The sequence below is a fragment of the Anopheles maculipalpis genome, chromosome X (assembly GCF_943734695.1).
Source record: "Anopheles maculipalpis chromosome X, idAnoMacuDA_375_x, whole genome shotgun sequence".
NCBI lineage: Eukaryota > Metazoa > Arthropoda > Insecta > Diptera > Culicidae > Anopheles > Anopheles maculipalpis.
The window spans coordinates 6,707,795-6,731,307 of NC_064870.1; the positions used below are offsets into that span (position 1 = coordinate 6,707,795).

The following is a 23,513-nucleotide window of genomic DNA, read 5'->3' on the forward strand; positions in this document are numbered from 1 at the left end:
CCCGAGCCGATCGTCCGCGGGCCCGGCAGTAAACTTGGCAACCGAACGAAAGCGCCAAACACGCACGGACAAACTCCCGCCCGCAGGAGAAAAGAAAAACTCGCACAATACAAGCAAAAAAAAAAAAAAGGACACAACCAAACAAATTCACCGAACGTATTATTTGTTGTTGTTTTGGTTTTGTTTGAATACTCAAAGGGGGAGGGCTGCGAAGGTTTACAACGCCAAAATTCGGGACAGAATCCCCCACCCCCATTACCCTCCCCACCCCTCCCGCTCCGTGCGTGTGTGTGTGCGTCGCGTGTGTTTGTGTGCGTGTGTGCGTGATTGGCGGGAAGGTACTACGCATAACAAGGGCAAAGAAAACGGGCTTACGACGTACGACAACCATCGGTTAATTTGGCTGGAAAATCCGTCCCTTTCTAAGGAGGAAAAGCGCGCGATTCGTGTGGTTTTGTTTCCGTGGCGAGCGAACCGTGTGTGAGTGTGTAGTATGAGTGTGCGTAAGTGAGTGCCAAAAAAAAAATTCCTAAATTTTCTAAGTTTGTTTAAAACATCAAGAGACGAATGTAGTCTTGGGAGAAAAAGGGCGTACAAAATTCGGGCGAACGCCCTACCGCGGAAAATCCCAAAGAGTTGTGTTGTGTGTGTGTTTGTGCGTTGTGGTGGTGTGTGCCCTCTTTTGGCACATTTTGGCCCTCTTTTTGGCTACCCCCCCTCCCTCCCCCCACGGGATGGGCATTGTGTGTTTTGGAGAAGCTAAAAGGGGAAATTTTGTGTGATTCCGAAGCCCACCAAACAGCAGCCAGCAAATAACAACAACAATAGCAACAATACTCCCCGCCCCACCAACAACAGCAACCGTCAACAAGTCAACCAACAAAAAGAAATATTTTTCGCCGAACTGTTCCAGGGTTTTATCGATTTTGTTTTGGGGTCCTGGAATATTCGTGTACCCCCCTTAGCGTCGTGTGCCCGGCAGCAGCAAGCCAGTGTGTGAGACAGGTGTGAGATAAAGAGTCTTTTTCTCCAGCAAACAGCACAGCAAAACAATTCTCCGAATTCGAACTAACACAGAACCCACAGAACACAATGCTCCAAAGGGCTTATAGTTGTTCCAAGTGGTGAGGCGCTTTCCTAAAAAAAAATGGTTATTTTTTTTTGAAAAGATATTATTCCAATTATTTTTAGGGAATGGGAAGGTGAAGGAGTCAGTTGCAATTTTTTTTATATTAAACCATCTTTTAAAAATAATTTTAGAGCTGTCAAATATTTGTCCTCTGTGTGGGAGCGTTGTCACTTTTGAATTTGAAACGGATTAGCAAGCCCTCCGTATAATTACTTCAATTAATAAATGCCCATCAAAAACGCTTTGCGAATTCTCGGGTAATTTGTGGTTAATATTTTTTGATTCAATCTTAATCAAATCTGTCTATTAAGATAATAGGAGAGGGGTGATATGATTGACAAAAATTAAACATCTTGTTTTTGTTTTGACATTAGTACAGCCTTCACCGTTCTTACACACAGACACCAATGAGTGATGCTATTATAAAGGCTCTAATAGTAGATGATAAATCGGGTAGAGGAAACTAAAGTGAATGATAAGAAAAGAGACACAAACAATTTTTAGTTTTATTGTTGTGTTCCATTTTTAATTCCAAAGGATACAGTTAGTTTTATAAGCCCCTCTCCTCAATAAAAAACAACAACATGACATTGCCCGATTTCATTACAATGTCAAAAGCAAGCAGTTTTTTTTTGTTTTCGTGGAGGTGTTCAACAAATCCCATTCTTGCCACGCTTTTATTGAACTTGAACCATTTATCTTGTCAAAACGCGGACCAAAGGGGCAGAGACAATTTCATACTTGTCCCCTCGTGGCGTGTGTGTACGTGTGTGTAAAAGTGTGAGGCACGTTGCGTAAATTTTTTCTAATTCATTTTTATCACAACACCCTGCTTGCCGCAAGTTAAATCGTTGCGGATACACCAAAAAGAACACACACACGCACACATGGGCCGTGTAACAAAAAAAAAAAGAAAAACAACTATCGATCTTCACTCTTTATTTTGCACTTTTGTGTATGTGCGCCGAATGTGCGAATTTTGTCTATCCTGTTCTTGGGATTAATCAATTGATCGATCCTTCTCTTTCTCCCCCCAAACGCTTCATAACCTTTACGTACACGCGATCGTGTTTTCAACCAAAAAAAAAACCCCTAACCCCGGCCTTGCCAATTTCTGCGTGTTCCCTTTTTGAGGTTAAAACTCTCTCTCTCTCTCTCTCTCTCTCTCTCTCTCTCTGTTTGTCTTTTTCTCTCCATGGAAAAAAAAAGTGAGTTGCGCATTTTCTAACGGTACGCAATACGGCCAAATCAAGAAAAAAAAATCGGCGACTGCGTACGCATTTAATACGTACAAGGGGGGTGGGGGGCCCACATACAGGCGCTCACCATCAGTTAAAACACAGCGAAGAGAGCGCGATCAAACAAGCGCGCTCGTCGATGTGAGATGGGCCCAAAAGCGGCTAGTAGTGGCGAGATTTGTAAGTGTATTTTTTTTAGAGGACGATGGTGGGGGGGGGGGGGGGAGGAGGTGTGAGGAGAACGGGGGTTTGCAATCGCTCGCGAATATTTGATGTGTAAGAGCGTTGTTGCACGAATTTCGGCGGTGCGAATGTGTGCGTGTGAATTTTTTGGCCATTCGTTTGTAGGGGGGGGGGGGGGGGGGGGGGCTGCTCAAAGTTAGTGTTGGATTATTTCTTGTTTTCCCTTCTAATCTTGCCGAAAACGAAATCTTCCTCGTGTAAACTTTGTTTTACAATATTACACACACACACACGCATACACCTGCAGGGAAAGTTAGGCAAATGTTACATTTTTCGCCATGTTTTTTTTCTGGTCACACAATCACGTGCTTTGTCGGGTTTTTACCCGTCTAGTGTAAAAATGCATTTGTTTTGGTTTTTTTCTGTTGCTTTGTGTGCGTAATTTGTTAAATATAGTTGTACATTAGTAAAACAGTAAAGCAGGAAAAAAAGGGAATTAAAAGATGATTGTCAAATGTCAGATCGACAATTTGCACATGCATGTGTGTGCGTGAAAAAGCTGGTAATTTTTGAAATAAAACAAATTGCAATGTGGGTTTGTGTGTTGTAAAAAAAAAGTCCTTAAAGCACGCACCACCACCCCTTCTAAACACACAACATTATACACCACACTAACACACATCGTTGTTAAGCTACAGCTTGCCCTGCTATTCGGTAATTTGGAGGTGGTTGTGCGTTCGTGTAATTGTTGCGTTAGGCGGTTTTGTTTTTAGAATCGTCCCCAAGCGCAAAGTGTGTGTGTGTGTGTCGATACAATTTGTTTTTTTTTTTACACGGGGAAAATTATGAAAAACATGCCGCAAAAATTCGCGAAAAACCGGCTGTGCGTGTGTGTGCGAGATGGAAATTTTCGGTGTAAGTGGTGAAAATAGCAACAACAACCAAACTGTGAGAAATGTCCACAAACGTTGTCGACTCTCAAAATCGCTGCTGCCGCTGGGCTGGCGCGCTCTTTTTCCTGTGCACCCCTTTTTTCCACGTTTTGGTCCGCCACCCTTTTTTTTTAGCGACATCATCAATCAAATCCACCGCCAAAATTGTGTGTGTGTGAGTGTAGTGCGGGTTTTGGTGTGTTTTTGCTATCAAAAAATATATGTAACAAGTGCGAAAATTGTATTAAAATGGTTAACATTTCCTAAAACCAGACACACACACACACATGCACCACCCTATTTGAGGGTGGTGAAGGAGCGGTTTGCAGGAAGGATGGGAAGCCGCGATCTCCACAATCAAATGTTGCAGCCCTTCGTTTTTTCTACCCTGTCTTCTTCGTCTCCCTCACCCTCCCTCCCAGCGAGTTAGATCGGGCGCGTGGCGCAAAAACGATGTCGCCACCCCCTTATATTATACTCTCCTCATCATCCCCCACGTGAGAGCGTGCGAGCGTTGCGTGAGAGCGAGAGAGAGAGTAAGAAGCAGAAGAGAAAAGGGCACATTAAGTAAAGCAAAGGAAGAAGGGGGTGGAGGGAAGGGGGGGTTTTGAGGAAGAAGATTTGCAAATCTCAACAAACAGTACACACACACACACATTCCCAAAGAGAGTCTGTACTATTATGTGGGAATTTAAGGGTTGGTGAGAGCGTGAGAGAGAGAGAGAGAGAGAGAGAGAGAGAGAGAGACAAAGAGGATGTATGAGCCAAGGGATGGTGCAGGTGGTGAGGAAACTGGGTTGCAAAACGTGCTGTTGTAATCCGCCCCTCCCCCACTCCCCGCTCCTAAAACTGCACACAAATTCACCGTTAGAAAGAGAGGGAGAGAGAGAGAGAGAGCAAGAGAGACCGAGAGAGAAGAAAAGGGGAGCATATTTTCTGTTTTATTTTTTAAACCAACGTTTAAAGCCGGCAAAATCGAATTTTGTCTCCGTTTCTTTTAAGAGCTCCCCCCCAACCATCCCACCCTCAATCTTCCCCCACTCCTCACTCTGATGTCTGGCATCCATACACACACGCACGCCTAATCCGATCCCTCTAACCAGGCGTCTCCCTTTTCGGTGTGCTCCCAGAGGGCACATCAACCCCCATTCGGTACGCATTATTAAGGTGTGAGAGGGTTGAGCACCGCTCCAATTTGAGTGCCCTCGCACGTGTGTGCGTGTGTGCGCACGCGGGGGAAAAAAGGGAATGAGAGGGTGGTTGGGGGATGGAAGAGGCAAGGGAAAGGTTTAGATCACGGGACATTGCTGTTTTTTTTTGTTGTTGTGCCGATTCTTTTGCATCTTCCAGTGCTGCGAAGCGAAGGGATTAAGGACGGTCACTCTCCGCAAAAATAAAAAAGAGCGAGAGAGAGAGAGAGAGAGATTTTGGAACTCTTTTTAGGGGTGCGTTTTTTGGGAGCTTCTCTCTTTAATTCTCTCGCTCTCGCTCTCACTCTTTTCATCTAACAATTTTCTAATCTTCACTTCGGAGTCACAAGCTTTGCTCCAACTCTCCCCCGATTCTCCCATTCTCTCTCATTCTCAATCATCCCCCATAGAGCTACGCGGAGAGGGATGATCGCGATTTGACCGGGGGTGAGTTGGAACGGATTGCCAAAAAATTGGCGCATACGATTAAATCACACACCGCCCGTTTGAATCTCTTGGCAGTGTTAACGTGTGTATGTATGTGTGTGTGTGTGTGTGTGTGGGCAGCATCACACCGCACCATATGGTTCCATATGCTTCGCTTCCAACGTTTAATATGCTCCAAAGCAAAACGATGAAGCCCAACTTTGCGCCTTAGGGCAAATCAAACCAAAAAAAAAAAAAATCTCGCTGGTGTGTGTGCGTTGCGAATTGTGTGTAAGTGTTGGTTTCGCGGAATGTTGTCGCCAAAATTTAATTCCGCCAATATTCGTGTGCGCACGCACCTCACTCGCGCCTGCGTTCACTAAAAAGGTTGACCTTCTCTCAGTTTCCCTCTATTTCTCTCTCTCTCTCTCTCTCTCTCTCTCTCTCTCTCTCTTTGTGTCGGTGTGTGTATGTGTGTTCATAGTGCACTCCACAAACTCCGCATCCAATCAACCTCAACAGAAAAAAATCAACCCTGTGGCCCAATAGGTTCGTTGCGCACAATTTTTCTATGTGTTTGTTGGTCCTTCCCTTCTCTCCCTCCCTTGTCCCTCCTTTCCTTGTCGCATTAAGGGTGTTTTGTTTTATTTTTGACCTCCTGCATGCCCCCAACCCCCTCCAATATCACCCCTCGCATCCATGTCTTTTGTAAGGGTGGCGGGTGAAGTGCACCCTTTTTTTTCGCGAGCGCCATTTTTTTCGTCTCATTCGCCATGGGGTGAATTCCTGTTTTTTTTCTTCTTCTTTTTACTTCAAAGGGTAAGAGCTGGGGGTTAGAATGTTCTATTTTAAAAATCGCCAAACCATCCCCCCCCCCCCAAAGTTGATGGCGCGCCTGGGTGTGTGTTGTACAACACCCCTTTGCATCAACAGAGAGGGGCGCAGGTGGAGATAAGAAGGGTAGGGCGAGTTTGGTTCCTTTTTTTTTTTTGGAGGTTAGCTTTGTGTTTGTGTCTGGAAGAGAGGAGGTTTTTGGTCGCGCGGGAACAGTGCGGTTACATGGTCAACGTTTAATGAGCCCAGCACAAGGATTGAGGTGGACCTACCGGCGGGGGAAGAGAGAGAGAGAGAGAGAGCGAGAGTACAGAAGAATTGGCAACAATTTAGCGTAAAGCGAAACCTCCGTAGCACGCGCTGTATTAGTTTGGTTTCGATTCTTCTCTAACTCTTGCACACAACGCACTAAAGTTTGGCATTTGAGAGATTCATCTCGTAAGGGTTCACAGTGTTGGTGATCAACTCTATAGATCTATAGATAAGACACTTCTCGTACTAGACGTCGCCACCAGACATCGACACGGCAGACGCTGCTGTGATGCGAACTGTCAGTTTGGCTCCAAAATGCAATATGGCGCATATGCAAGTGGTTTCTTTGGATGGGCTTAAATGGTGGTCGTCTCTATCCCGTAGTAAACTGTCTCTATTGGACATAATTCAACACTGAAGAACTATCTTCATCTCCCTTTATGGTGTACTTCTATATGCTGTTACAAGTCTTTTAAAGATTTCGTCTTCAAGATTTGTTTTTGTTGAAGAGGGAACTCTTCTCGTTTGATAATTAAAACCTAACTTAGTGCATATTGGAGTTATACTATTAGCTAAACTGGGGCTTTTGACCGGAGGTGGAGGCAACATCCCATCCGGACCATCCCTCCGTAGACTGATCGTAGACGAATTATCCAACCTCGTGATATTAGAAAGTCTAGTAAACTAGTCTAGTAGTTGGGGAATCTTGGAAGCTCAGAATTAGAAGCCGGTATTGATTATCCAAGGCTTTTGAAATATGCAATTGAAATCCTCTGCAGACAGTTGGGAACATAGGTATTAGGTGCGGAAATAAATAACGGCCGTTTTTTCATAAGTTTATTTTTACTCGTGGTATTTTTATTTGTAGAAATTGGGTCTATCAAAGTATTGGCCATTATTATTTATTACTTTCTCCCACCTTTCGGGTGCGTCACGGATTCCTTTTCGGAAAAATAATACGTTTTTCGACGCAATCCAGTTATCCAACCAATTCTGGATCTGTTCATAGGAGGAGAACTGCTTGTCAGGCAATCCATGGGCCATGCATCGGAACAGATGGAAATCCGATGGTGCCAGTCATGCATTGTTATGCAGGGAAACAACTTTGTCGTGGTGTGATAAATATTCTGGCGGCTTTTCACGCATTGCTCGGCTTAAACTCATCAATTGTTACCGGTAGCGTTCACCAGTGATAGTTACTCCCGGTTGCAGAAGTTCGTAGTAACATTCGTGCGAGTAGCACGAAATAATCACTAAACTGTTTACACAGTTTGATTATGTCATTCCCGAACTTGATTTGCAAACGTCAAAATCGCGCCACAGTCCACAGTGGTGGCCCCCATCGATTTCAAAACGGCCATTATTTATTTGCGGACCTAATAATTTTTTTACTCGCAGAAATTCTCGACGATGTTGATTTTTTTAGACACATCAATAAAAATTGATGTGATCTTATTGACTTGAGATGTCCAACCCTCTTTTTGTTAAGGCAACAGTGGTACCTGGTCTTCACACGGCAGAACTGGGGTTCAAATTCCATCAGGACTCTACTAAGGTTCGGGAGGCTGTTAAATGTTATAATTAAGAAAAAGTCGTTCCTCTTCTTCTTGACTAAACGACCTTCTAGGTCACGCCGACCATCGAATAACTTATGAGACTTAGGTTATGCCGCAAGTAGAACTAGACATAAATGATCTAGTTCTGAAACCAGATCTCTACACTACTAGAAGATTTGAAGAAGTGGGCAAACGCACACAAAATTTTGAAAATTCTAAAACCGACAACGATAAGCTGGAGTTATTGAGGATTGTTTGGATGCATTCTTCTCCTTCGCTTAACAATTTTCTAGGTCACGCCGGCCATCGAAATGGCTTTTTAGACTTGAGGATACCACACGTAGATGGAAAGTGAGTCCTCTCTTTGGGGCCGGACACGCTCGGGATGGGATTTGAACCCCGGTCCCTGATGTGTCTCTAATATTAAGTCTATTTCCCAGGGACACGCGTTGGTAATGATTTCAAACCAAATACCGCACTATTTACTACGTTTTTGAAGCTCTCTTCATCCAATTCTTCCTTGCGTTTTCTGATGGAATGGATGTATCAGGGCCGATCGACGCACGTTCCTACCCTCTATGCTCACTCCCACACACGCCAAGAACAAAACCACTTTAAAAATAGGTCACCAAAAAGGTTTTCTCTCCAAATTTAAAAAAAATTGAATAAATAAAAGTTTGGAAATGATCTTGTGGCAGATCGTAAATTGTCCGTATGTGTGTGTGTGTGTTGCAAAATGTCGTAAAACTTTTGCACAAAATCTCAATCCGCGGCGTTGCCTTAGGAGAATTGTGTTGTGGGTGATTTGGGCTTAAAAGCTTTCGCGCGGTTCCCTTTTTTTTTCTCCTCCTTGCCGCGCGTGGCCACCCAAAGATGGCGATTTTGATGTAAAAAGGGTAAAGTGTCATAGAAATCGGTTACGCGGATTTTTATATCCGATCGCGCGCCGCGTTGGGTTTGGCCCAGTGAAAGCAATGCAGTTTTGGAATTATTGTGTGAGTGCGTGGGGGGGGGGGGGGGGGGTGGGAGGGTGTTTGGAAAGGGAATTTAATATTTGCAACGCAAATTCGTTTTAGAAGCAACACCCAAGCAAGCTTCCGTCTAGGTGTGTTTATCAGTTTCTTAAATAAAACCTCAGACAGAGTTGTTTTCTCTAGCCTGTTGGAGGGAAATTTACACACAAGAAGGGATTTAAATGTGTAGATTTAGTGACACACAGAAAAAATGTTTTAAAAAAATATATAGCACGGCCATATCAATATGTGTGTGTGTGATGCGTCTTTTAGTTTGAGCCCAACCAGTAAAGTAGGGGTTCCACATTTGGGCGCAAAGGTTAGAAAAACGACAAACTGGTTTGTTGGGTTGCAATCAAATTTAATGTTAATATTATGTAAATATTTGCAAATTTCTAATTCCGCGCTGTTATTGATGGCGATTTTTGTCTGCTCGCCGGTTGTTTTTGTTGTTGTCTGTTGTCGGTTCATCACCATTCCACCAGGTTCCCCAGTTTTATTATAATATCTTTCGTTTATATGCAAGTTTTTCGGTTTTCGCTGTGGTGTTGCTTTGGGCTGATCTTTTTTTTTTCTTCTTTTGCCTCACTGCTTTTGTGGATGTGTGTGGTTTGCTGTTTTTGGCGAAGAGGTTTCCAATATGTTGATTTAATAAAACAACTCACCTTGCCTTCTCTCTAGATGCCCCTCTCCAGTCGCCACCACCAGGCTTTGGCGCTTTTGCCTATTGGTTGAGCATCAAATGTCCCTCCGGTACCAATCTTTTTTCTCTTACTTTTTTTTTTTCGCCATTCCAAACGACCTATCGGGGCTTGGTGTGTGTTTTTTTTCTGATGTGAAGCGTTTTTTTTTTTAATTTTATTTTGTGAAACATTTTTGAAAGGGACCCGATGCTCTTGGTGGCAGTCATTTTGTTTTTATTCTGCTAGTGTTACTGGCACGTGTGTGTGTGTGTGTGTGTATGTTGGCTGCTTACGACATTCCGATGTGCCATTTTTTTTTTGTGCGCTCCTCCATATATTATTTTGTTGACATTTAGGTCCTTTGGCGGGTTTTCGCGAGGTCCGTTTTGAGCGATACAGACTTATCTGGTTTCTAACCGAAAACCCACGAGACACAACACACCACTAATAAAGTTTTTCTTTCTTTCTTTGCGGTGTTGCTGCTGCCTAAAATATATGGGACACCAAGGGGCGGACAAGGGTGGGCGGCATCCCGCAATTCACTGACCACTTTTAATCAGTGAATCATCCAACTCGATGCCGGTGAGGGATGAGGTATTAACGATCCTTGTTGAATCTTCGATCTGGTTGTGGAATATGTGATTTTGAACACGACTTTTCCCCGGTATTGTTCAACGGTGGCTTTCACAAACCTCTGACAGGGAGAGAGCGAGAAAGAGAGAGAGCGTGCCTGCTGAAGTGTCATCCCCATAATAGAAAGAGGTTTCAAATGTCTCGTGTCCTAATCGTATAATGGATGGGTTTTAGAAATTTCTGATACTGCAAGCTCTATGCACAATATATTAGATATTGAGCCTGAGCAAAACTATAGGCGTTGTGGACTGAGGGTTGGTGAGATTCATCCTGAACAATATCCTAATAGATACAGGGTGACATCCGAGCAACTATCCAACTACGGAGCATCAATAAATTTAGTAAGCCATTAGATGACCGGCGTGACCTAGAAATCTTCCCTGTTTGGAAGATTATCTCATGCAAATATTGGGCACAGAAAATGAGTACAAACATCGGTAAAGAGCTGTAAATAAACATGAATTTCTTTTTTTGATTTTGGAAGAAACTCTCCAAAACACCTATACAAGTCAGCATGGGTAGTTGAACGCGACAAGAATACTATTTTGTACATTTTGTGAAGCATTAGGCCTGATTATCTCTTACAAACGGAAAATAAATTTGCATTGTGAAACCGCTCTTGCAACAGACAAGTTTCGCTAAGCAAGTTTTTTCGTTAAATCTTCAAAATCAGTCTGTCAAATTGATAAAACCAACAAAAATAAAACCAGAAGTGTTAACAACTGTTGACTAAAGAGTAATCTAGGCCCCTACAAGTTGCACGCAACAAACTCACATGCAAGCTGCAGAGTCGTTTGTGAACATGGCTGAGTAGGACATATTGAAAATATTAAAACGATTGGTTTTTAAAATCCAAAAAATCTTATTTTAACTAGTTTTAAAATAGTTTTAGTAAATCGATCATTCTTCTATTCAAATCATGTTTTAATATTATTTTTTCCGTATATTGAGCCATTTAAATTAAAAAACATGGCTCAGAATAGAATTATTTAAAGCACACTAAGAATTGGCTCGTTTAAATGAGTAAATAAGTTAGGGAAATGTTTTTATAAATTACTCTCATACATAAATCAGCTTTTGTGACACTAAGCAACAATTTCAAAAAATTTTCCTCATTGTAATAATGATTTGTTTAAAAGACTATTTCCATACATGCTTGCTTGGCATGAATCCCGTACAACTTGTAGGCCTTTATTACTCTTAAGCCCAACTGCTTTTTTGTGAGAAGATATTGTAGTTAAAATTTAGGATATCAAAATGTTTTTTTTTTTTTTCAAATCATGTGAGCGATGATAGCAGCAGTGATGATGAAAGAACGGAAGATATTACTGAACAACGTCGGCTGCTTCGTAGTATGTTTGTTCTTTTGGAACTTGATGCTTTTGAACCTTTTTGATACGTTTTTGAGGTTGTCTTTTCAGATTTAAGAAAAATTTTCGTGTATCGAAGGAATTTTGCTCAATATTCTTAATGAGATTGAGCCAAAGCTTCCGTCTGTAAGGACAAAAGGACTCACGGCAAAAGGAAAAGTGGACTGCTACGCTCCGGTTTCTTGCGGAGGGGAGTTACCAAAATGGAACAGGGAATGATTTTAATAGAGCAACTGCTCAACTAACTTTCTCCGTGGCATTTGCCAAGTATTATGGAAGAAACGTTGGTGCTCAAATACATTTCATTAGAGATGGAACCAAATGAGCAGCAAGAGATGCCCGAAACTGCTCAGGAAAACGAGCTGGAAACACACAGGACCGAGTGAGTTTGACGCTTTTCCGTTTCGAAAAGGTGACGGAAAACGGTTTGACAAATACGAGTCTCCGTTTGTGTTAGAGAATACAAATTCTTGGCAGTGTACTTTGTAAGTTTGCCTTTCGTTAAGTTTTGCTGTTCCAGCAGACAACACAAACGGCTGTCATAATTTGAATCTTCCGTTTTAATAAAGATAAAGACTCAACCAATTACCTCTCTTGATTGAGGAGTGTGGATATACTCGGGATGATCCAGATCGATCACATTGGACATCAGCAAAATGCGATCATATTTCTGCTAGTATGATCTGTATACCAAACGATATATTTCGAGATCACGACAACATCGTCAGAAATCAATGCGTGTTTGATTTTTTGAAGACTAGGATCTCTGCTCTAGGATCAGAAGAGCAGTTTTGAGATAGTTCCTGACATATTTCTAGCCCTAGCCGTAACTTATTCGGTATACTGTGCACATCAGAAATGTATATACAATCCTCGTACTACACTATATGTCCCAGGAATTTATAATGTTCTTGAAGAGTTTAGGGGTATCAGTGATCTATCGTGGAGCGTTCTTTTTAAGTTTTCTTTATTTAATTATGTTCACAGAATTATGTTCAAATTCTAACCCGCTTGGACTAACTTCTTGGATATCAGTTGTATTCCTCCAAAACAAGTTCATGCTATCGAGTAAACAAGCTTCTGTTTTTTTTCGATACTTCAACTCCATAACTGCCAGCATTAAGTCGTTCGCCGAATTGTTGTACAAATTAAATGGCCGCCGGTCCCTGGAGGTGGAACTGTGGGAAGACTGCCTGAGGTTGTCTGTGGGCCCTTTACAGTATGTCTCAACCGAGTTGAAAGGTATCAAGACGTAGTAAAGTGATTGGGCACACTGTTGTGGTGCGCTCTAGGGAGGAAGAAATATGAGCCTTCCTATTGCTTTAATTGCTAAACCATGCTCTCTTTCTCCCTCATCCATTGGGGGAGTTGGGGAGAAGAATTATTCAATTCGTCTGCATTCTCAGGCACCGTAGAAAAAGGTAAATTAAGTGCAAAATAAAAAGAAAGACAACCACAAAAACTGTGGTGTGCACGTGAGAACAGTTGGGGAAGCTGGGCGAAATAGAAATGTGCCATTTGGCCATTTGATACGCATTGTGAACTTTGGGCTTGCTTGGTTTTGTGTTGTCCTCTTCCCATGGGCGAGCTTTCACAGCAGTACACACTCACAGCGATATTGGTGAGGAATACCCGGCTTATTAAGGTCTTAAACGTGAGCCTTCTGGTGGCAACAAAGTGTAACCGGTCGCTTATCACACTCTGGTTTCGTAGCCCTTGATTCATTTGCGAAAGCGAGGGAGAGAGAGCGAAAGGGGAGGATATTTTTATTTTACGGTCTAAATACCAATTAAAGATAGACGCAGATGACCGGAGGGTTGAGGGTTTGTCTGGGTCGAACCTAATAAAAAAAAAGTTACCCACTGAGTTGCATTGCAAAGTGGGCGCGAATTTTGTAGGACGTCCATTTTTCTTTCTGTTGAATTTTTATCGACTAATTGTTGCGGGTTTGCGTATTTCTCTGCCCTGGTGTCGGATGAAAACTAGAGCTTGTTTGGTGGTTTTTTGGAGAAACTTTTTTTTGGCTCGGAGAAGTAAATGTGATTGATAAAAAAAAATTGGGGAAGATTAACTCTGAGCCCCCGTACTACGATGAGCGAAAGCAATAATGTGTTTTTTCTTTTTTTGTTCTTCCTCCCCATCCATCTGGAACCGGTCCGACGTGGATCAACAGAAACAGCACCGACACCGGCATCATGGACCAGCAATACTGTTTGCGCTGGAACAATCATCAGTCTAATTTAACCACCGTGCTCACCACGCTGCTGCAAGATGAGAAACTGTGCGACGTCACGCTGGCCTGCGATAAAGGAATCGTTAAAGTAAATCACACCTACCAACACCATCTACTGTTCGACCCACACGTGCATAGTCCCACAGTATTGCTAATATCTCTCTGCCCTGTGCGTTTCCGTTTCAGGCACATCAAGCCATTCTGTCCGCGTGCAGTCCCTACTTCGAGCAGATATTCGTCGAGAACAAGCATCCGCATCCGATCATCTACCTGCGGGATGTGGAGGTGAACGAGATGCGCGCCCTGCTCGACTTCATGTACCAGGGCGAGGTGAACGTGGGCCAGCACAATTTGCAAAACTTTCTCAAGACGGCCGAAAGTCTCAAGGTAACTAGAGGATGCCAATTTCATTAGGGACGCTTAGATTGTTTGGTGAATTCGAGATTGTAGCTTTTGCTCATTCGCTCACCACCTGGTCGCGTTTTTGTTTTCCAGGTACGAGGACTGACCGAAAGTAGCGCGGACCGGTATTCGGCCGATGCGGACAAGCTCCGTTCGGAGCGGATCCGGGACTCACGGGATGAGCGCGATTCCCTAACGCTACCGAACGCGTCCAACAACAACAATAACACAATTAGCAGTAATAACAACAACTCCCTGCATCATGGGCCGCTGCGCGACAAGGAGCTCACCGAGCACGACCAGCTCGAGCGCCTACAGCACCAGCAGCAGCAACAGCAACAGCAGCAACAGCAAACGCAACACCAGCAACAGCAGCAACAGCAGCACCAGCAACAACAGCAACAGTCGTCGCACCAATCGCAACATCAGCAACCGTCGCATCAAACGCACCACCATCATCACCCGCACGTTGTCGGTACCGGTGGTCCGGTACAGCAACAACCCTCCCGGAGTGCGAGCATCGATCTGATGCAGTCCTCGCTGGTCGACGATCGCGACTACCTCCCCGCCGAGGATCGCGAAATCAGCACGGTAGAGAATAAGAAGAAGCGTAAAATGTCCACCACCTGTGATAACTCTTCGCCCTCGACGCCCTCCCTGATGAACGAACGGCAAGGAGGTTACGAATCACAGGTAAGAGGGACATCCCCCGTCCACACACAGCCAACCACCAAGGCTCAAGTTAGTACCACGCTTGCAATGCTCGGTTCCAATCCGATTTTTGTTTGTTTGTTTATTTTGTTGTTTTCGTTGTAGGCCTCGTCGCACAGTAGTTTCAAGCAAAGTCCCAAACCGGACGACGAGTTTAAGGTGAGCTCACCGGCACCGGTGGTACATCCGCTGGCGGGCCATCCGCTGGGCGGCATCAAGCAGGAGCTGCCCGAGTTACCAGTACGCCATCCGCTGTCCTCCGACCTGATGCAGGTAGGTCCGACCCGGCAGTACAATCAACCGGTCTCTTACCGGCTTCATCCCGTTTTTTTCTGGCTCGTCATTTATCTAGAGTATAGTATACCCTCCCCACCCACCCCTCACTTTTCTCGTTTGGTTTTTCCCGCCAAATCTATCGGAAAATATCTCGCGCCGGCGGGCATGTGTTGTGTGTAGTCCGCGTTCTCGCTGTACTCGAATTAGGAATCGCTTTACATGTTTTTTTTTATGCGTGTGTGTGTGTGTGTGTGTGACTGTCTGTGTGGGTGTGAGTGTACATGGGGATGGGAGGTCCGAGATCCGATCATCAAGTTTTATTCATTCGGAAAAGTCTTCATGTCTCGGGTATTTTCTGTCGCTGTCCTTGCATGATTCCTTGACCCTGAAACATTCATGCTCTCCTGGAGGCAATCGTGCACCTTTGGTTTGTACAGTGTGCAATCTTCGAATGTGTGAGCTCCCATCAGGGTTTCTACCAGCATTGACGTTTCTATGGTGACCCCTGTACAAAGTCTGACTGATGAAACTAGCGTCCGATGTGAAGATCAAATTTATTTTCTTTAAAAAAAACTGCAACCAACTGCTCGAATTCGGCAAATGAATTTTGATAGTCATCATAGTGTCTCCATGTGATCTAGGAGTGAACTGTGTTTCTAAGTGGTTATCATCCATTTTTTAGAATTTTCATAAAATATCCATCACTAATGGTACAGTTATTAGGAGGTTCCTCCAAACATCTGCTTACTGAGCAACTTAAATTGTTGTTCCAGCTTTTGTCGAATCTCTTGTTGTTTTCCCGTCCCGTTTTTGTTGTTGTTGCTGTGTTCCGTTCTAGTTTTCCTAAATTATTTAACAAACAACTCCATAGATGCATCATCCATTCCTAACTAATCTTTAGGTCTTATCAACATCCGGTTGGAATAAACACTCTCCACCTAAAAAAGCGTTCTGGGAAAGGGAAGAGAGGGGGCGGCGGCGGGGGAAGGTTGGTAGTGAAAAAGGGGCTTACGAGGTGAGGAAAGAGAATGGCTACTAGTGGATACTACTGCTGCTACTACTGCTATTACTGGGCAAAAATTGCAAAATGTCCGAAGTTGGGAAGCATCCGTCGTCCACGCTCTCTTTTCCTTCCTTGCACAATCCTGTTCCCTGTATCCGCGTTCTTTTGCAGTCTTATAATCCCCTAGTTCGATCCCTATCATCAACACCCCATTCCCCGCCCTTCCCCCTCCCATACCCACCACTGCCACCAACAACCTCCCCCCCCCCCACCCATCCTCCATGCACATTTTTGCCAATCACACGACAAGCAAAAGAAAAAGAGAGACATGCACTGACTCCTCCTTCCCTTCCTATTGTATTGACAGAAAAATGTTTGGGGAGACGAATCGAAAGCACAACCGTCTGCATCGATCATGTCAGCTGCACCGTCATCATCGGCTTCACCGGCAACGTCGACGGCGGCGGCGGCCACGGCGATGGTGGCGGCTGCGGCTGCCCACTCCACCCTCTCCACCACCAATACCACCACGTTCGCCACTACTACCAGCTCCACCTCTTCCCAACCGCTTCCGTCCCTCACGCTCTCCGCCGTTCCGCGCACCACCATCTCCTTTACCGGTCCTTCCTCCGCTTCCTCTTCGGCCGCTTCCAATGTGCGGCAAGCGTACGGTGGTGGTGTCAGTGGAGGGGTAGGAAGAGAAGGGCAAAGGCATGCGGGGGCGGTGGCGGCGTCACTGTTGCCAACACGGTATCAGCAGCCGAAACGCTCACTACTGCTCTCGAACGCCCTGCAGCTCGAACCGCCGGCCAAGCGAAGCGCTTCGTCACCCGCCCAAGGAACGATAGCACCAGGCGAAGGAGGCGCTGGAGTAGGAGCAGGAGGAAATGGCGGGGGCGAGTCGAATGCTGTTGCCTCTGCTGCGGCTGCTGCAGTGGCGGCCGCCGCCGCCCTCGCTTCCATTGCGGACTGGCCGGAAAGCAAGTCCTGCCTGCAGCGCTATCTGCTCGCGCACAAGGCTCACCTGATGGGTAGCGGTGGTGGTGTTGGTGTTGGTGGTGGTAGTGGTGGCGTGGGTGATGCTGGTGAAGACGGTGGAGTTGGTGATGGTGGCGAGGTTGGTGGTAGGGTCAGCCGGTTGGCTGGGATATCGCACTCATCGTTGCTAGCCGCCGTTGAAGCCTTCCACAGTACAGCCTGCGGTGGTGAGGTCGGCACAGGCGCCACTGGCGGTGGTCCTATGCAGTTTGAAGAGAGTGCTAAAACAGATGCAATGTTTGAGGCGGCATTCGGAACAACGTCTGGCGGTGGTGGCGGTAAAGCAGCGGCGGCAGCAACCGTGTTACCACCATCATCCACTCCGTATCGGACCTCCTCTTCGTCTGGCGGAGCAGGGTCCGGTGCGAAGGGGCATGGTGGTGGTAGTGGTGCGGGTGGGAAGATGGTTACCGCGACTACTAGCTCCTCACGCAAAGGTGGTCGTTTTCGGTTGAACTGGCTCGACCAGTTCGAGTGGCTGAAGTACGACGAGGAAAAGAACTACATGTTCTGCACGTACTGTCGCCGTTGGAGCAGCGACATACCGGACATTAGGACGTCGTTCGCCGAGGGCAATTCCAACTTTCGGCTCGAAATTGTGAACCACCACGACAAGTGTAAGGCGCACCGGCTCTGCAGCGAGCGGGAAGCAACCGAGGTGCGCCGCACTGCCATAGCCTGTGATAGTGGGGAGAAGTCGTCGACTGCTACTACTACTATTGCTGCTGCTGCTGCTGCCGCCACTACTGCACCGCCAGATGACGCCATACCCTGACCATCACTATACCGTCTGCACCAACTCTCTCCCTTCGCACTGTGCCAACCAATGTTCTGGTTCCTTCCGACGCAAAAGAAGGACAACAACAATGGCCGCCATCTAAAGCTCAGCTATATAAGCTCGCTATGTAGGGAATATCCGGGATCCTACCCAGGGAGTCCTTCTCCCCATCAGACGCTTCCTGCTGTACTATACCTTAAACCAGTGGCCATATTTGACGTTACGTTATCCGCACATGTTGTGTGACAACAGCAACAAAGCAAACTAGTGCAGCTGCTTATGAACGTGCTCGTATACCGTGGTGTGTTGTAGTGCATAGAAGAGAAGAGAAAAACAAAACGGTTCTACGTCGGGCCGTTTGTGTTTACACCGTTTAGAGTTAAGCATTTGCAATTTGGAACGATACTTGGTGTCATTTTTACTCTAGGTGTTGTGCTACTAGGTAGTGTTTGTACCTCGAAGGCGTGTACTGCGCAAGCAAAGAAGGCAGGAAAAAATAATATGATACGATACGAAATAAATCTTAACTTTATCGACAACTACACACTCCAAGGGGCGCAGATTGTCAATTTCTTACGCTAGATATAGAGATCAGGTTGTTGATTCTTATCTTACCTATATTTCCTCCGATTTCTTCCAGTCGATTAGGGATGCTCCTACCGTTTGTACACTTAATGCATTCGCTACAAATGTTTCTTGGGTTAGGTTTCGTGTCTCGGGGATGGCATACTAATCCATGCTAATGCAATTAGTAAGTAGAAACAAAAAAAAAGCTTATCTCCCTTTTACTTCCCCCTAGACTCTGACTCTGGGAAGGATCGTTGGGGGTGCAGGAAAACTTCATACAACCTCGTCACAATCGTGCAAGCCGTCGGCGGGGATAAAGAGTGGCGCATTATAAATTCATAATCTAATCCCTTTTGGTTGCCAACAGTACAATCATATTATCCCGGACCAGAGACGTCCTTGATTGAGGGTGGCGTGGTGCTGCTCTCTCGTGTATCACTTGCTGCGGAAAGTTGTCTATTGAAAGGGGGAAAATATAGTTGTCGGAACTTTCGGAAGAAGGCGGCCTGTTGGATAATGGTTGGGGAAGGTGGTTTCGTCTGGACAGGCAATTTTCCTATTACGTGTGTAACCCTCATCAGTATATACACGGAGGGTGGGGATGGCGAGTTCGATGTAATTAAACGCAAGGACATTCAGAAATTCAATATATCTTGATCGATTCTGACCCTATTCGTGCGGTCGTTCTGCACTCTATGCAAGCGGGCGGATGAGTTAGTTAACTTCTATAAAACTATTCTACTCCCTGGCGACTCTTTCCCCCTGAAAATCGTAAGGACTCTTACAACTAATAGGCATGTGGATGTGTATGTGTGTTTGCGTATGATTGAAAGAGGATAGTTTGTGCTTGATGTAGGATTCTATCGGAATTTCTCTATTTCACTTCTCCTGCTCATTACCTTACTTACCCCCCGTTCTTTCCAACCTCGCCCTATGTTTCTTCTAGCCCCTCAAGTTGCCGCTGTATGCTGACGAGATGTCTGCGAGCATCGGACTAGAACCGCACGCGCACCTCAACCACCTGCGCCATAAATCGAAACATGTAACTAGCGCACACAGTCACACATACACACACGATCACACATAACCAACAACTTACTCTGACATTCACTTTTTTTTCTATCCGAACAAAAGTTCTGCTTCTCTAGAAATCCATAAAACCAAGTCCTGCTAGTTAGTTTTCTTGTTTAATTTTTTTTTTTTTATAAAAGATTAAGTTTGATTACGTCTTTTTTATATGGACATTTTTGTTCGCTTTTGTGTACTCAGTTGCTACATCATCTGTGTGGGAATGAGCCTCCGTATATGTGTGTGTGTGTGTGTGTGTGTATGTGAGTGTGATTTGAGAAGGGAAGCTAATGCTCTTCAGCGAATGGGTATCGTTGTCCTGTGAATGTATGTTTGTGTGTATGAGTGTATGTGTGTATTTTCTAATTGGAAGTCGCTTTTTTCTCCTGCAACCCCATACTCGCTACTAGGAGATGTATTCCAAGATTCATCTGCATCCTTTTGATCCCTCACTAGTTGTGTAGCCATCATATACACCCGCCGCCATATTGTAAACCGCAAATTATTATCTCAAACTAATCTGTTTTCTTTGAATTCTTCTCTTCTCTCTTTTTTTGTTTGTATGTGTTGGGCAAAATTGTTGTTGTTTTCGCCGCCGCCCATCGTGCACACAACCACACGCCCCCACAACAGCCTATACCAATCAATCTGAATGCGGACGATATGAACAACATCCTAGCGCCCGGCAATATTGCGTCGCTCAACGAGAGCGGTGACAGTGACGTACACCTGTCACATCCGGATCATCCAGACAATATTGATGGTGAGCAAATGAACACAATTTTTCTTTCCTTATAGTTTTGTTTCTTTTACATAACAATATATAAATATTATTCCTAATTTAATCTGCTACTCCTCTCTGTCTGTAATCTCCCTTCTTAGAGTATCCTTACGCTCTTGCGCTGACGCATACATAAGCGGTACCGCTGCGGTGCGCCATTTTGTCACCGCATAAAACTATCCGTACATGCGCTTATGTGTGCGTTGGCAATCGAACATAATTATATAGGAACGAGTTTTTTTATATCAATATTTATTTAAATTATTTTACAAAAAAAAAACATTGCCAACAAATCTTTTTACCTTCCGATGATTAATATTTTACCTTGTTTTGTTCCTTTTTACGGAGACTGTTTTTAGTACCATTTGTGAATTTATATACTCTTATATATTTCTACACACAATTTTTATATATAAATATTTACTCTTGTTAGTTTTTGTATCGTTTTTATTCTCCTATTGTTTTGGCTCGAACGCTTCGATGTTTTTGTTTCTTTTACTGTTAATTTCCGCCCTTTTGTTTCTTCATTTTTCCTATTGTTATTCCCGTATACTACACAAAAAAAACCTTTAAAAATACTCACACCACAAGTAAAATCACTTACATACACACCCACACTTTTCAATACACAGTCATCTCTAGAAACACTCAGTTAACATACACACACACACACCTCCACCACCACCACACAAACCCTCACACATATGTCTTTTTTAGTTGACGTTGCTCTTCATCCTCATCCATTGTTGTTACTACTATTACTACAACTACTTTTTACTACTACTACTACTACTACTACCACAACTTACTTACTTACTTACCTACTACCAATACTTTTACTTGGCTTAATTTAGTTACTTGTTTGTGCCCAAAACATGTTTAGCCTCAATTGCTGCTACCGCAACCTAACAGCCTTGTAATAATTACACACCTCCCCATCCTCACCTCCCTTTCCCTTGTTTACCTTTCTATCTTTCTCTCTCTGTTTTTATTATTGTATTGTACGATTGTTTTTGTTTATTTTTGTTTATTTTTCGTTCGAAATATGCCTTTACCTTTTTAACCTACTGTAGTTAGTGTGTTTGTAGTGTTTTATAAAATTTAGATCTATAGAGCAATAGTTTAACCACACACACATATATACCTGCTACCCTTAGTGTAATCTCTGTTATCTAGCTATTTTCTTTCTATATATATATATTATATAACATTATAAATATTTCATCGTGGTTTATCAATATATATATATATATTTGTATGTTTGTACTTTTCTTGTTTTTACAACACCTGGTTGTTCGTGCTGTTAACACGTTCGTTTGGGTTTTGTTTTACAGTACTTTTATTTTTATACTTACTCTACTACTCCTATCTCTCCCGCTTATGTATCATTGTTCAACCTTGTTTTCTTTTCTACTTTCATTTCCTTGCTTTCGTATTCCTTTACGTTTCTGCTCTTCTCTCACACTCACTGTTTTCTATCTTCTATCGCTTTTATCTGCTTGTGCTGAGCAGTCGAAGTTAATGGGGAATGTTCTTTTTTTCTCTTTTAATTGTTTTTTTTTGAAATAATTTTTCTTTATTTTTTATCTCCTACTTGTTTTTGTATTTGTATTACCATGTTTCTTTCACTATCTATACCAAACATTTTTGCTACGATCTTTGTTTGTTTGTTGCGAATTGTGTTTGAATAAGTTTTTGCTGCTGTGAAACTGGTACTTTTGGCGAGTTTGAAGTTTGTGTTCCCTTTCGCTCACCACCATTACTCCTTTTTTGTATCTGTTTTTTTTTTGTTTTTCAATCACATTTTCTTACAAAAATTGCTACAATAGTACCATAAAATAAAATGTCCCCTTTCGATTTTATCCACAAATATGCCACAAGTTTTCTTTCCTTTCTGTTTTCTTATTCTACTGCCTTCTTATGTCCATTAACCTCTTCGTTAGTTTCTTTTATGCTAGAATAAAGATGTTTTTTTTATTTTTTTTTTGTTTGATCCACTTTCATATTTTTTTTTTTTTGGTCACCGGCACCATTGCTTATGTAAGGTTTTATTTCTTAATTTTTGTGCTGTAATCAGCTCCTTTTTGACCAAATCGCTACGTCAATGTGGAGTGCCTTTTATCTCCCAACATCACTCTTGCGTACCTTCGTAACAAACCAGTTACGTATTCTTTGTTGTTGTTGGTAGCATCCCGTATCATAGATTAAAAAACATGTTTGATTGTTTTATTGTTCATGAAGCATTATTTGCATTTACTCTTCCTTGTTTTTACTATTGATTTCGTTGATTATTTTGTTTTCGTTTCGTAATTTGTCTTCTCTTCCTCTCTGTATCTTTCTCGTTCTCTCTCTCTCTCTTTCTTTATTTACTAACCACACACTTGTTCTTTATCCTCTTTGAACATTCAGCTCCATTTTTGTATCCATGTATTGTTTTTTTCCACATTTCACCTTTCATCATCTTATATTCTTACAACTTCTTTTATCTCTTATTCTTCCTCGCATTCTTCTTCTTCTACTACTTCTACTTCTACTACTACTACTTCTACTACTTCTTCTACTTCTACTTCCGTAAATTATATTTGAGTTCAGCGATCGTTTCAGTACTGTTAAGGCAAGACCACAAAAAAAAATTATAAATACGAAGCGAGATACATAATGTAAACTTCTTTCTACGGTGCAAGAATGTACATGTGCAGGTGCAAAAGAGGCTTTGTTGTTTGATCTGCCTGTAAGTGTACGTACACGTGCACGCCAGGATTTTGTAATTGTATGGACATTGTTTTATGTATTAATCTACGTATATTTATATACATATGCAACCCACACAGTCACGCACACACACACAGTTATATCTCTATTTCACGCAAGTATGTGTGTGTGTGTGTGTGTATCGCTATGCAATTCAACCGTGAATGTTTCTTTGCTGCGAGTAAGTATCATTCGGTATACGATAATTCTTTTGTTATTCGTTTTATTTCCACATCTTTATCAAACGTAAAACGTGCGCGCGTGTGCATTACACTTATTCCACCTCTACTATCGGTGTACATTCGCCTTACACCTATACATGTGTGAGTGTGTGTATATAGTGACCCGGTTTGCTATATGTGCGCCCTGGGGAAAATCTGCTTTGGTTCGTCTACTGCTACTACTACTGCTACTACAACCGGCATACTACTGTTTGTTTGTGTGTGTTTGGCGCGTATGAAAAGTT

At 43.4% G+C, this 23,513-nt stretch overlaps 2 protein-coding genes across 4 annotated transcripts in view; one reads left to right on the forward strand and one right to left on the reverse strand.

Annotated features, from left to right (window-relative positions):
• LOC126562065 (proton channel OtopLc-like) overlaps positions 1-23,513 on the reverse strand; it is a 187,292-nt gene that overhangs the window by 101,284 nt on the left and 62,495 nt on the right. The window lies entirely within an intron of this gene.
• LOC126567994 (homeotic protein female sterile-like) overlaps positions 1-23,513 on the forward strand; it is a 49,873-nt gene that overhangs the window by 20,319 nt on the left and 6,041 nt on the right. Inside the window, exons 2-7 of one of the 3 annotated variants that reach the window (XM_050224392.1) lie at positions 13,613-13,760; positions 13,859-14,059; positions 14,168-14,767; positions 14,891-15,058; positions 19,394-19,489; positions 20,149-20,278. In XM_050224392.1, coding sequence (XP_050080349.1) covers positions 13,635-13,760; positions 13,859-14,059; positions 14,168-14,767; positions 14,891-15,058; positions 19,394-19,489; positions 20,149-20,278 — 1,321 coding nt within the window. In that variant the 5' untranslated portion in view covers positions 13,613-13,634. Of the gene's footprint in view, positions 1-13,612; positions 13,761-13,858; positions 14,060-14,167; positions 14,768-14,890; positions 15,059-16,431; positions 17,915-19,393; positions 19,490-20,148; positions 20,279-23,513 lie in introns of those variants that run through there. The other 2 variants (XM_050224400.1, XM_050224408.1) reach the window with 2 other exon arrangements.